We start from the raw sequence: 14,123 nt of genomic DNA, 5'->3' as shown, positions 1-14,123 counted from the left end.
CATTCATGATATTTTAGACCTCTATCATATCTCCCCATAGTCATCTGTTTTCCAAGCTGAAAAGTCTGTCTTTTTAATCTCTCCTTGTATGGAAGCTGTTCCATACCCTTAATCGTTTTTCTTGCCCTTCTTTGTACCTTTTTCAATTCTAATATATTTTTTTTTGAGATGGGGAGACAAGAACAGCACACAGTATTCAAAGTGTGGGCGTACCATGGATTTATATAGAGGCATTATGATATTGATGTCTTCTTATCTATCCCTTTCCTAATGGTTCCTAACATTCTGTTAGCTTTTTGGACTGCTGTTATATATTTACTAGATGTTTTCAAAGAACTATTCATGATTTGATAAACCAAGAGAGATGTGTAAATAAATGTATTTAGTCTTGTTTACTGCCATAATTGATCTCTCTTCTAAAAAATATTGTGAAAAGATTCTCCTAGTTGCTGATTTAACTGACAAAACACCTTAAATTGTTTAAAACAGGCACTGTCTGATTAAATTATGTCCACAATTTTGTCCTTGTGTAAAACAAATATATTTTAAACATATTTTACAAAGATGTATGACCAAGAAAATTGTTCTCATAATTTTAATTCTGAAGGAAACATTTTTAAACAATCATTCCCCTGCTGTTTGCCACTCAAACATCTCAGCATTCTGCTATTGTGTTAAGAATAGAAAATGAAAGTGACTAGGCTATTTTCAGTCCAAGCTGAAAAAAATGAAGAGTAAACTTAAGCTCTGTAAAAGTTAATAAGATTTATTTAAGTTCTTTCAGTTCTCATAATTTAAGATCAGATCTGTAGGATAGGTAACGATGTTTTCTCTGAAAGCACTGGCAGTATCATTCTCTTTTGTATTTACAGGAATATAATATAATATAGGGGTGTGTGTGTATAACATAGATAAAATAGCTCATTGGTTCCTTTGGGAGAACTTTAGCACTGCAGCACTCAGCAGTCCTTTTCATCCTGGGTTGGCAGTATGTTCACTGCCCTGGTGATAGGGAAGGACCAGGAGTGAGTGTCTCTAAAAGCATTATAAAAATCAAGTTCAATCCTTAAACAGAAACAAAAAAACCTTTCCAAGGCTTTTGTATGAATGACTCAGTTGTGTGTTCAAGAGATGTCTTTCCTTTCTGTTCCAACCCAGATACGAGTATCACTGGGCAGATGGGACAAACATAAAGAAACCAATCAAGTGCTCAGCACCAAAGTACATTGATTACCTGATGACTTGGGTCCAGGATCAGCTGGATGATGAAACACTATTTCCATCCAAAATAGGTAAAAATTAACAGTGAAATCAGCATCCTGTTGTACAGGACTATTACGATCTCTTAGCATTGAAAAGGGTGTGTAGCTTTGTGTCTGAATTTACAGGAAGGAATAAATATTGATTCAACCCCAAAGGGAACTCAGCAATAAATAAAAATAGTGAGCTGTTGAATACTGAGTTGTTTCTTAAATGATTAGTGACTGCTGTAGCACAGTTAAAGAATAATTTATTAGTACACTGCAAGGTACTTGCATCTCTTAAACAGGTACAATTTGTTTGCCTGGCTATCAGACATGATACATAATAGAGCAATCCTTAATAAAAACCTGTTAAAATTCAGGATGTAGAAAAAGGGTGTTTCTATTTAATAAGCAACAGTATTTTCATTGATTCTTCAGCTTTTTCCTTTTAAAAAGGAGGGTGTTGCTCCTAGAGAAACGGGAGAGGAGGAAAAGTAATTCCAACCCCTGTACTGTGTCCTCAGTATCTTTTTGCGGAATATTGTGTTTTTCCCAACTACCAAAATAAGTTTCTGTGCAGGAAAGAAGCATAGCCCCAAGGAGGCATTCCCCTACTGGGTCAGCATTGCACCCTTGATTGTGAATACAGAACTTATTGTTTACAAATACATTGGGAAATGTTTTATGTTTTGAGGAAGCTTCTTTAAATGAATGGCACTATTCAGCAAGCAGCTAATGATAGCCCATTTTAAAAAAATGGACCATCTGTCAAAATCAAATGGCTTTTGCTTTTACTTGTTCATGGTTTTAGTCAGGTGCAATGAACCTATAATAGGTTTTGTTTTTTAAGTCATCCCTCTTCCCAGCTATCCCCTGCTCAGTAGGTGGCAATGTAGAACCTGTTGTGTAGCAAGATGGCATTTGCTTTAGTGTTTCAGTTCAGAGCTGCTGGGCACAGCGAGTGGGGGAGAGGAAAGCTGCTTTTATTATTATTAACAGTAATGTTAAGTGTGTTTTTTAATTATTTAATATTGATCTTACTGTAGTGCACAGAGGGCTCGGGTCTCCATTTTGTTTGGCCCTGTTCAAGTATATATGAAGAACTTTTTTTTAATAGGATGAGGGACTATATTTTGGAAAGCAGTGACTCAGAAAATGACTAACAGGGTCATAGTGGATAACCAAGTGAACATGCACTGCCAATGTGATGCAGTAGCTTAAGAGAGCAAATGCAATCCTTAGACATATAAGCAAGGAAATACTGAGTAGGAGTAAGGAGGTTTTTTTACCCCAGTATAAGGGATTAGTGAGACCGCTACTGACATACTCGGTCCAGTTCTGGTGTCCACAGTGTAAAGAGTATGTTGATAAATTGGAAAGGGGTCAGAAAAGAGCTACAAGATTGATTTGAAGTCTGTCGTACTGTGAAACACAAAAGAAGCTCAGTCTATTTAGTTTATCCAAGAGAAGATTGAGGGGTAACTTGATCATAGTTATGTACCTATATGAGGAGAAGATTTCTGATAGTAGAGGACACTTTAATCTTTCAGACTAAGGCATAACAAGTGGTTGAAGCTGAAGCTAGACAAATTCAAACTAGAAATTAGGTGCAATTTTTTTGACAGCAAGGCTAACCATTGGCACCATTTACACAGAGACGCGGGGGATTTTCCATCATTTGGAGTTTTTAAAGCAAGAATGGGATCTCTTTCTTCAACATATGCTCTAACTTAGATAGGAGTTATGGGCTTGATGTAGGAATCACTGGGTGAAATCTTTGGCCTGTGTTATGTGCTAAGTGATCATAATAGTCCCTCTGGCTTTAAAAACTATGAATACACAGTCTTGTAGCCCCAAGGAGCTTACTCTACATTTGTTTCCTTTTAGGTGTTCCTTTCCCAAAGAACTTCATGTCAGTGGCAAAGACCATTCTAAAGCGTCTCTTTAGAGTTTATGCTCACATTTACCACCAGCACTTTGATCCAGTGATCCAGCTGCAAGAAGAGGCACATCTTAACACATCCTTCAAACACTTTATTTTTTTTGTTCAGGTAAACTAGCATAAGAATGCAATGGTAATGGTTGCCTTCTGCTCTGAAAACAGCATATATTAAAATGTCGATATATAAAAATACCATTCTTTGAGTTTTCTAGGAGTTGGTATAGAAGCAGGTGTATTTACATAATTGGGCAACTCGAAGCCCAAGATGCTACCTTATTGGTAACGCAGTTTATAATTATTGCTATAAGTATTAACAGATTGCAACAGCGAATTATGACATGTTTCCACAAGACAGACAAGTACCAAAGAAAACCTTATTCACAGCCAGTAAAAGAAGAAAACTGAAATCAAGCTGCAGAGTGCATTTACTGGCTGCAACTGTTTTTCCATCAAGGAAGTGGCCCTTTAGAAGTTATAAAAGGGGGAAAACTGTCTGAGCTGCATTGTTGGATGGCTTTAATGCAGAACAGGGTCTGAGAAGGGTGTTTACTGAATGTGAAGTAAAATCTTTTTTTTGGAATATGAATCTACCAGGCACTTTATTGAGCACACTCATTCATTTCACATAGGCTGCTGAATAGCCTTCTGATGATTGTAACCATGTTTAGTCATTAGTGACCTAGATTGGATTTGAACCAGCTACCTAGATGTTGAAAATGGCTAACAGGTAAGCCTGGACGATTGCAAACTGCAGGGTAACTTTATAACTAAATGTAAAGCTGGTACTAACACTACATTGTCTGTTCGAGTAAAATGTTGTTTCCCCGCCCCTTCTACAGGAATTCAACCTTATTGACAGAAGAGAACTGGCTCCACTTCAAGAACTGATTGAAAAACTGACCTCTAAGGATAGATAAAAGGAAGTGGATTTATGGAAATGGAAAGTGTGTGGTATTTCTGGGGTTTTTGTTTGTTTGTTTTGTTCTGTTTTGAAAACAAAACAAAACCTTGTTCTGTTCTTACAGGCAGCCAAGATCCATTCTTTGTGCTTTTATTAGGGGAAATCTTTTTGTCTTTTAGTGGCATGCAGTAAATGGCTTTTTTTTCTCATTGTGGATTTATAGTAGATTTTGAGTGTTTATAATGGAATTATGCTTGTTGGGGGATTTGACACTGCTGATGGATGGGTTCTCTTTTGTGTCAATTGTAGCCCATTCTCATGAAGTCCCTAAAAGACTTACATTCTCTAAGTGCCTTGGCAGACTCGCTTCTGAGGTGCAAAGCACACACAATACTGAACATTGCTGGAAACAGAAAATGTAACCTACCCAGGACACTTACTGATGCTTGGTTTAGAATATATATGCTTAAAGTACAAAAGCCATAACTTACTTAAAGCAGTGATCTCCAGCTTTTAATGCAAAGTATCACCCTTTTTTAAAGAGATGAATATAAAGCTTCTCACAACTAGGTATTTCTAAAAAAAACCAAAAAAATAAAAATAAATTATAGTGATGGTGACACTTCACATCATGTCTAGTCACCAGACCTAAATGATAAAGATTTTAAAACCATGGATGACCCTGGATAGCAGAGGGTTGGCTCTCCATTCCACTGTAGTTTTGCACTGATTGTTACATATATTTATTTTGTTAATATAAAAATCAACTCAAGCCAGCCTAATGTACTGTAAGGTACATTACTTCCTTTAATAAAGTTTCCTAGCATTTCCCAAAGGAGCCAACCAATCTGAAAAAGTATCTTCAGTGAGAAGGAAAGAGCTATTTATTCATCATCAAAAATGACATACAGATAATATTAAGAAAAACCTTGTTTTAAATCCACTAGAGTGATGCCATTTAAACATGAACAGTAAAAAGCTAACTCAAGATTAGCACTCAGATTCTCAAGCTTTTTCATAAGAAAACATCTCTTTGTAGAAAGATTGTCTTGTGGACCACTTCCCATTTGCAATCAGAAGGTCCACAGCCCATCTCATTCATAATTGTATGTAACTATAGCAATTGTTTACATGGGGAAAGTTATATTAAATACACCGCTACCTCGATATAACGCCACCCGATATAACACGAATTTGGACAGTGCTCTGGGGGGGCGGGGCAGGGCTGCAACTTTAGTGGATCAAAGCAAGTTCAATATAACACAGTTTCACCTATAACGCGGTAAGATTTTTTGGCTCCCAAGGACAGCTTTATATCGAAGTAGAGGTGTATTTGTATATTTTTAGCTGTTTTTAGCGTGGCAAGTACTTTTTTTCTTTTTGAGAAAACAATCACACAATCTCCTTTTTTTTTTATTTCATCTCTCCCTCCGTTTCTGGTCCTGTTTCTCTCAAACTGGAAACTGGGAGAACCAGTACCATGTGACAAGACATTTCCATTGACCACCTGAAAGTGGTTCACAGACTACTATTTGGACATTTCTGTGCTACAGTTATGTGAAACTCAGGGAGTTCCCATCTCAGAAATTTGTATGGAATGTATCTTTACTTTCAATCTGTGTATCTTTGTATCTGTCAAATTTTGGCTTCAAATACATTTGTCTTACACATTTGTAATGTGCCATCCCCATAGTATCATCAGTATCTAGGTGCCAAATCTCAAAATGAAAAAGTAGCCAGTTTTCACCTGCTCTTGCATCATAACTTAGCAGAACCACAGATTTTACATGATTTTGATGCAAAGACGAAAATTGACCCATGATACTGACCTCCTGTGTAAAGCACTTTGATAGCTAAAGATGAAAAGCACTGTAAAAGAAATAGCTATTATTATTACGCACTACCATGGTTATTGAACCTTGGTGATCTTTAGATTTTTACAGTTTGTGACAGAACAATAGAAGTGTTGCAGGATATCCTGAAACCATGCAAACATTTCACACACCTCTGCTTGACACACATTTTTGACTTTGATAGTTCGGAGTGAGTGATTATGTATGGAAAAACACAATTACACATGCAAAGAGCCTGCAAAATTTGTAACTGGCCATTTGTGCTTGCAGATGTAACTGGTATTTGCATAAACAGATACACACTTAATTTTGGACGTCAGGCCTACATTCTTGAAATAGGAAACTCCATTGCTTTATTATTACTTATTTACTGAGCAAAATCATCTGAAGCTTGAAAACAACCTGTTTTACCTAAACATATATCCTCCAATTGGGCAACAGATTTCTAATGTAGCAAAAGCTGATATTAGCTGACTTTTTGTTTGCTTCACCGATTACTAATATCGTAACCTTATTTGTTACTTGAACTGAGCATAGCTCTGGGAATCCAGCTATGGACTAGCAAACTGCCTTGATTGTCTGTTCATTGCATCTCCTTTATAGAAAGACCAAGTTTTAGATAGCTGTTACCTGAGCTTCCCTTACTAATTTGTAAGCCGTGCTCACATTGTATCTTACAATTGATTAGTATGGCAGCAATAGTTCATAGCAGTGAAGTTAAAATTTAACATTCGGACATTGTTCTTTCAGCTTCATCAAAATGTTTCATTAAGATATACAAATCCCTCGCATGTCTGTTAGCTGATCTACGTCTTGGATTTATAGGTTAAATTACAGCACAGGGTTTTATCGACCTTAAAGACAAGCTGCCAAGAGGTAGGGGAAGCAATTGGGTTTGTCTTTTTTTCCTTCTTTGTGATATATCTAGGTCTGAAAGATGTTCCCAAAAAATGAGGTGAAAAGAAGAAGCTGCCATTCTTTTGCTCTCTTATATTAGAAATGTCAGGTCTTGGCTTCGTTTTTTCTGGAAGCCTCCATGAAAAACTGGAGTGGGAGCTTTCTGAGCCCACAGTTAAAGGGTCAAGATCTTTGAATCTTTCACACAGATTGATTTTCTTTCAAGTATTTGAACAAAAAACAGGTTTAAAAAGTCAGACTAAAATCCCCTCCCCTCTCAGTTGCTGATGTTCCAGTCTCTCCCTTATGTGAAAAAACCAAACAGAATCCTTTACCTGCTTTTGGGAAGATCTTTGAGATCTTCCTACATCAGAAAGAAGTAAAAAGGGTATGAACACAATTTATTTTCCTATAACTGGAATATTCACACCCAAAATTTTTCTAACTCACTGTTCCTAGAGTTTGTAGGCTTTGGGCCAGTACTACTAGGAAGAGCATAGCAATGTGTAATTTACTTCAGGAGTCCACAGCAAGGGCAGCTTGGATGTGCTTCAGAGAGCAGTGCATGCACTAGCTGGCTGTACATCTGAATGCACTCCCTAGTATCAGAACATGCCCACTCTGGACTGCGGAGTACTATCTTGTGCAAGAACCAGTCCCCCCACCTCTCATTCAAGTGTTGGAGAAGGAGGTTCTCTGTGTCCTGCCCCACCCCCACCCCAGCAAATTGCGCTGTGCACATAAAAGGGGCTGGTTTTGGTCTCCTATGTTAAGTAAGATCACAGGGAACTCGATACTTATCTAGGCTGAGCTGCACTAGTCGATGACTGAGTACTGGTCTTAATACTTTATTTCCTTGCTTTTGGGGGCTATTCACGTGTGTGGGATGGGATAGACAACTGATCCAGATACTAAATCCAGTTTCAGAACTCTAGCTATAATTAACTGTAGATCTGTTATGGTCCGAGGGTCTTTTTAGTTCCTGGATAATTACTCAAAAGACTAAATGGTGCTGGCATCCATCTGACTGTTCAGAGGGCAGAGTCATCTCCCTACAACTTAAACTGAACAAACTGTTCTAATGCACTTCAGATAGAAGAAAACTAAATTTTTAAATTGCTCTTGTGTCTGTGGCCTTTCATGCTTCGCTTCAGTCTGAAGAACATTTTATAGCTGAAATTTGGGGGCTTGTAATGGAAATACACTGACAGGCTTTTAATCGTATGGAGGCGTAAATTGTGCTGCTTTTAATAGCTAACGGCATCTGCATCGTTAATTTTCATTTCCACTGAAAACTGCTTTGCTGAGCTTACTGTAATCAGTATTGGTTTACAGGCTAGTGTGGGTGTTTAGTGTGCAGATTATGCTTCTGGCAAGAGGAAAAAGATTTTAATAGGTAATAATTGGAGATATACCAATCTCCTAGAACTGGAAGGGACCTTGAAAGGTCATTGAGTCCAGCCCCCTGCTTTCACTAGCAGGACCAATTTTTGCCCCAGATCCCTACGTGGCCCCCTCAAAGACTGAGCTCACAACACTGGGTTTAGCAGGCCAATGCTCAAATCACTGAGCTATCCCTCCCCCCTTTTGACCATTGGTGATCTTCTCGCATCTCTAGAAGGCACTAGACATTGGCCTGGTCTACACTGCAAAGTTATGTTGACAAAAGACATCATATGTTGACCTCGTTGTGCAAATGTCTCCACTTAAATGTGGCTCGTGATGACATAAGTGCCCTGCTATGCCAATTTAATAACACCCCTTCCCCGAGCTATGACATAGAGCTATGGTTGATGATTAGGTCGATGCATTGCCAGTGTAGACACTACGTTATTTATGTTGACTCTTACTGTCCTCCAGCAGCTGCCCCACACTGATCACTCTGGTCACCATTGTGAATTCTGCTGCTCAGGTGGCACAGAGGCCAGAAGCGTCTCTCCCCCACTCCAACCTTTTAAAGCCCCATTAATTTTCGAAATCCCTTTTTCTGGCTTGGCGAGCACACCTAGCATCTCTCCATTGTTCAGTGCAACTGCTCAGCTGATGATGCTGCCTACATGCTCCGGATGTGCTCTGCCTGGAATACACAGGAGGAGTTGGATCTCCTGGGCCTTCAGGGACATGAGGCTGTGCAGGCGCAGCTCTGAACTAGCAGTAGAAATGTGGACATCTATGAGTAGATTGCTCAGGAGATGCAGGAGAAGGGATACATCAGGGACCAGGAGTAGTGCCAGATGAAAGTCAAGGAGCTGTGGCAGGCATACCAGAAGGCCATCAGCAATCAATCCATTGCCAAGCCATAGACCTGCCGCATTTACAAATTGCTGCATGCTGTATCTGGTGGAGAAATCACCCCCCTCTCTGAAAGCACCATGGATACCTCTGAGGAGCCTGAGTCACAGACCCCCGCCATGAACAGCGAGGAGGAGATGGTGGACGAGGAAGAGGAGGAGAAGTATGGGGGACAGATGCTGGTGGGGATCCAGCTGCACAGCAAGCCAGGACCTGTTTTTGGCTCCAGCACAGTCCAGCCAGTCCCACCAGTTGAGCACAGGAGAGCCCGATGCAGGGGAAGAAAGCTCAGATAAGTGTATAGTTTAATTTTCAATAACAGAGATGCCCCCACCTCAAAGTGGCAGGGCACATCTTTTGAGTTATCATTAATTTACTTGTGCTAGAAGAGGGAGTGGTACAACCAAGAGAGCCAGAGTTGCTCTAGAGTTTGTTTATGTGCGGAGTGATGTCCCTTGAATCCTCTGTGGAGTTCTCAATGGAACTTTCATGGAGGAACTCTGCAATCCTCTGCCAGTGGTTTCTAGGGATGGCTGCCTTATTTCTACTGTCCCACGCCAGTCAGCGATAACTTTAGCTGGTACCATTGCAGTACACAGGCTAGCAGCATACAGGCCTGGGCAGCTTCTGGATACCAGCAGCAGCTCTGTTCTCTCTGCCTCTGTTACCCTCAAGTGAGATACCAGCTATGAAAATGGTGCCGGTATTCAGTGCCCTGCACTACTAGAATCATAGAATATCAGGGTTGGAAGAGACCTCAGGAGGTCATCTAATCCAACCCCCCGCTCAAAGCAGGACCAATCCCCAACTAAATCATCCCAGCCAGGGCTTTCTTAAGCCTGACCTTAAAAACCGCCAAGGAAGGAGATTCCACCACCTCCCTAGGTAACCCATTCCAGTGCTTCAGATATTTAGTTTTTCCTAATATCCAACCTAAACATCCCCCACTGCAACTTGAGACCATTACTCCTCGTTCTGTCATCTGCTACCACTGAGAACAGTCTAGATCCATCCTCTTTGGAACCCCCTTTCAGGTAATTGAAAGCAGCTATCAAATCCCTCTTCAATTCTTCTCTTCTCTTCTCTTCAGTTCTTCTCTTCACATCTGCATTATGATGCAATCCCATCAGTCAGTGCTTGTTTCTTGGGCCCAGGAGCAGTGCTCCACGAATGTCAACAAGAACCTTGAATTGGTTCTCAGTGTCCCACCGCAGTCTGTCATCCAAGAATCATCATGTTCCCCGTATCTCTTCTTGTGGTTCTGCAGTTACTTCTGGATAGTGCACCCTGTGCTTGCAAATACTCATTAAAATAGTGCAGAGGTGTGCAGGATCCATGCTTTTGTCAGAGATGGCAGACAGCAAGGAGAACCACACGGGTTTGTGGGATTTTGAAAAAAAGTCTCCAAAATTATGGGATACAGATGGCGCTATGGGATGGAGACCATTGCAAACTGGAAAGTTGACCCTATGCTTCCAATTACCCTGCCCAACTCATTTCTGCCCCATCAAACATTGTCAAAACTTCCTAAAAAGTGCACTGGATGGTGGTGAGTTGCACAGTGGGATTCTTATCCATGGTGCACCACAGTCTGCATCGATACAAGTGTTCCTGGTGAGTACATGCTCTGCTGACACAACGAGCCCCGTCTGCACTCACACAAGCGATTTACTAACTGCAGCAGCTGTATGCTGATGTAAGTTTGTAATGTAGACATGGCCCTAGTCAATGCTTTGCTGTATATCTAAATGGGAACGGTGTTAACCAGAAAGCCCCTTAAAAAAACAGTTTACTTGTGATTATTTGGATTAGCATTCTCTGTTGAGAGCCTGCAGGCACGGTAAATATTTTTTTTTAAATGTATGGAGCACTAAAAGGTGTTTTTATATGATCTAATCAGAATTAGATTAGAAAGCTTAATGTACTGAAGAATCAAAAACTTAAAAGCAGGGATTTGCAGACTGTAGCTGAGCAGTAGCTGTATTTATTTTCACGGTCTGCCTCCTCACTTTGGATATTTGATCTCAATTTTAAAACAGCAGCTATAAAAATTCAGGACACTCTTCTGCAGTTCATACTCTAATATATTAGAAATTAATATATAGAATTCCAGTCTTACATAGGCATCTTATTCTTCTGCTGTGTTTGTTACTTGGCATCTAAAAGGCCATTACTTCTGTCGCTGTTCATCTAGATAATTTTGGCTCTTAAAACTACATCTTTGAATAGGGAAGACAAACCTTTTGAAGACATGAGTAGTGTGCATGAAATGTGGACTGTGAAAAATAGTTGGTGGAAACCTTTAACACTAACTTCTAGATATGTAATAAAAGCCTGGAGATCACTATCAGAAATAAAGCTGTTTGAATATACTTTTATTATACTAATCTTTGAAGATAGCATCTAAGATACTAATCCAGTGCATGGGATAGAGTATCCCTTTTTGTATTATACCTGCAGCTTTTAATTTTCAAATATTTTAGCAAAAGACTTGGGACCAGAATTGAGTGTGTTTACACTTGTAGAGCATGGGCACATCAAAATATTAAGCAAAAGTCATCTTGGTTTTTAAACTCAGCTGGACTTCAGTAAACTTGGTAACAACAGTATCTTTTAAAAAACCTAACAAACCACAACACTAGTCTAGATCCATGTTATAAAGGAATACTCTGTTAGCTGTTTCATTGTTTTGATATTAAACAATGGCACCTTAGGTCTTGTTGACACTGGGAGCAGAACCATGCAAGCCACACCTGATCTGGTTATGCTCCCAGTATAGATTAAGGCTTTACAGTAATAAAATTTTAAACAGGTTTTGCTATTTTTCAGCTACCAGCGTGTTTGATCACATTGGTGATTTGTGTGGTAACTTCAGGAAGTAATCTACCTTGAGATGAGATCACGGTTGGCATACTGTACTAGTTCTGTTCTGCTATCTTATGCCAGAGATGAATTTAGTCTAGAGAATGTACACAGTTAGGATAGTAGATAAATTCTAATCACGGACATTTTTAAGTCTTTCATAGTCAAGTCGGGGGTTCAAGTTAACTGCACAAGTGGAGAAGATGTGCCACATCTGACTTGCTGGTAGCTGAATTGATGTCCAACATCATAGAGGGAGAGAAAGAAGAAAAGTTTTAAAAGGGGGCAAATAGCCTGTTTGCAAGTGTCCCTAATTTCTTTTACTGCTTACTATGCAATGTAGAACTTCTGCATTTACCTGGATAGAAAACAGAGGGGTACTGTCGTCTATTTAATATTTTGGAACTGAACACACTCTCTGAAACTCACTTCACAGGTATAAGATGCCTATTCGCTGCTATTGACTTTTCTTTACCTTCCAGATTCCTCCTTTTTCTTTCTTAGCCCCCTTTCCCTGAATCACTACACAAAGTTGTATTAAAAATATTTCATTTAGAGTGTTTTTTGTGTCACCCGACACTGGAGTGCTATATTACTGTATGTAAAACAACAGTTTTCAGCTGGACTGTTAAAGGGGAAGCATGAATATAGACCTGCCCGTTTCTTCCACTAGAAAGTTCCCACCATTATTTAGAGCCTTCTTTTCTTGATTGGTAACTTCATTGGAGTTTTCCAAACTGAATCACTAGCACCTCTAGTGCTGAGGTTTTAAAACTGTGTAAAAGTTTTGATGTTTTATCTTGTTCGTTGATAACTAACATGGACATTCAGAGTGTTACACACCTTGTTTTCTCTTTATTTTAAAATATAATTTCCTCTTAACAACTGAAGACTGCAAAATGACTAAATTTCAAAAAGCTCATTTTTGTTTTAAGAACTGTCCTTCAATTGTTCTTCATTGATTACTGTATTTTTAGGGGAAATTAATTTTTATAGCCATTAAACTGTACTCATTTTTGTACATGTGCAGCTAGGGACATTTTGGGACACAAATCTTGAAGGGAACACTTAATTCTTTGCTCTTTTGATTCTTCCTATATGCTGGAGTTGTATTGCTAAATACTACCACTGGAAGCAATATCTTGATGTGCAATGGAGGTGAGAGAAGAATGCAAAAAAAGTGAATGAGGTTTGAATAAAAAATAATTGCTGGAGGCAAAAGGATATTGCAAAAGCAACACTGTAACCTTCATATTCACTTCTTTATACATCTTAAAGCAGTTGGAAGAAAAAAATAGGTGTAAAATATTAAATGCAATATGGGAATCCGTACTGTAAGCTAACCGTGCCAATATTGCTTCAGTTTGTAGGCTTTATTGATTGGTATTTTAGTTTTAGATCAAAACAGCTTTTGATTAGAAAGAAAACGTTGAATGTCTGAAAATCTGCAACATGTTTATTTGAGAGATGTAAATAATGTATACAGATTGCTTTATGTGATGGGATGAAAAATATTTAAATTCTAGGTTTTTTCAGTAAGAAACTGAATGCTGTTTATAAGAAAAAAAATAAATAGCTATGTTTGACCATGATTGTCTTTTTTCTTCCCAGACATGTTTAACTTATATTTCTGATTTGTAGATAGAACTCAGTTAGTTCTATAGCTGTATATTGTACACACATGAACGTTCCACCTCCAAATTAGATTTTTGTAATTACTACACTTGAATTTGTGAATATTTGTATTACAGGCAGACCCAATAGCAATAAAAGAACCTGATGTCCTCTCCTTTCCTTATTTCGTGGTTTGAAATGGTAACTTAGAAAAAGAGGGAGAAACTCGAAATGCAAATTGGACTCAGCACTGTACCACTCACCCATTATCTGAGTGTTGGCATCTCTACTGGGGTCATTATGAAAGCTTTGTTACATCGATTATTTTCTACAGATTGTCATTTAAATCATAGCCATGCATTTTATACCAATTAGAACAATACACATTCCCAAGAGGTATTCAGTTTGTGCGCTAAGCTGAGATTTAAGATTTTACTTTTCATAACACCTCTACTCCATGCAAGCCACAGCGCCTCTCCTCTGCCCACAGCTAAGCATGACAGGAGCCATATATCTTG

General features: G+C 38.9%; 1 protein-coding gene across 1 annotated transcript in view; it reads left to right on the top strand.

Annotated features, from left to right (window-relative positions):
- The window catches only part of MOB1B (MOB kinase activator 1B), a 75,221-nt gene extending 61,459 nt beyond the window's left edge, over positions 1 to 13,762 (top strand). Inside the window, exons 4-6 of the mRNA XM_032768105.2 lie at positions 1,159 to 1,292; positions 3,132 to 3,295; positions 4,026 to 13,762. Of these exons, the coding sequence (XP_032623996.1) occupies positions 1,159 to 1,292; positions 3,132 to 3,295; positions 4,026 to 4,103 (376 nt within the window). The 3' untranslated portion in view covers positions 4,104 to 13,762. The remainder of the gene's footprint in view (positions 1 to 1,158; positions 1,293 to 3,131; positions 3,296 to 4,025) is intronic.
- Positions 13,763 to 14,123: the final 361 nt, after the last annotated feature.

This window comes from Chelonoidis abingdonii, chromosome 5 (genome assembly GCF_003597395.2).
Source record: "Chelonoidis abingdonii isolate Lonesome George chromosome 5, CheloAbing_2.0, whole genome shotgun sequence".
Taxonomy (NCBI): Eukaryota; Metazoa; Chordata; order Testudines; family Testudinidae; genus Chelonoidis; species Chelonoidis abingdonii.
The sequence above is the reverse complement of the archived record's forward strand: the minus strand, read 5'-3'. Positions and strand labels throughout refer to the sequence as shown.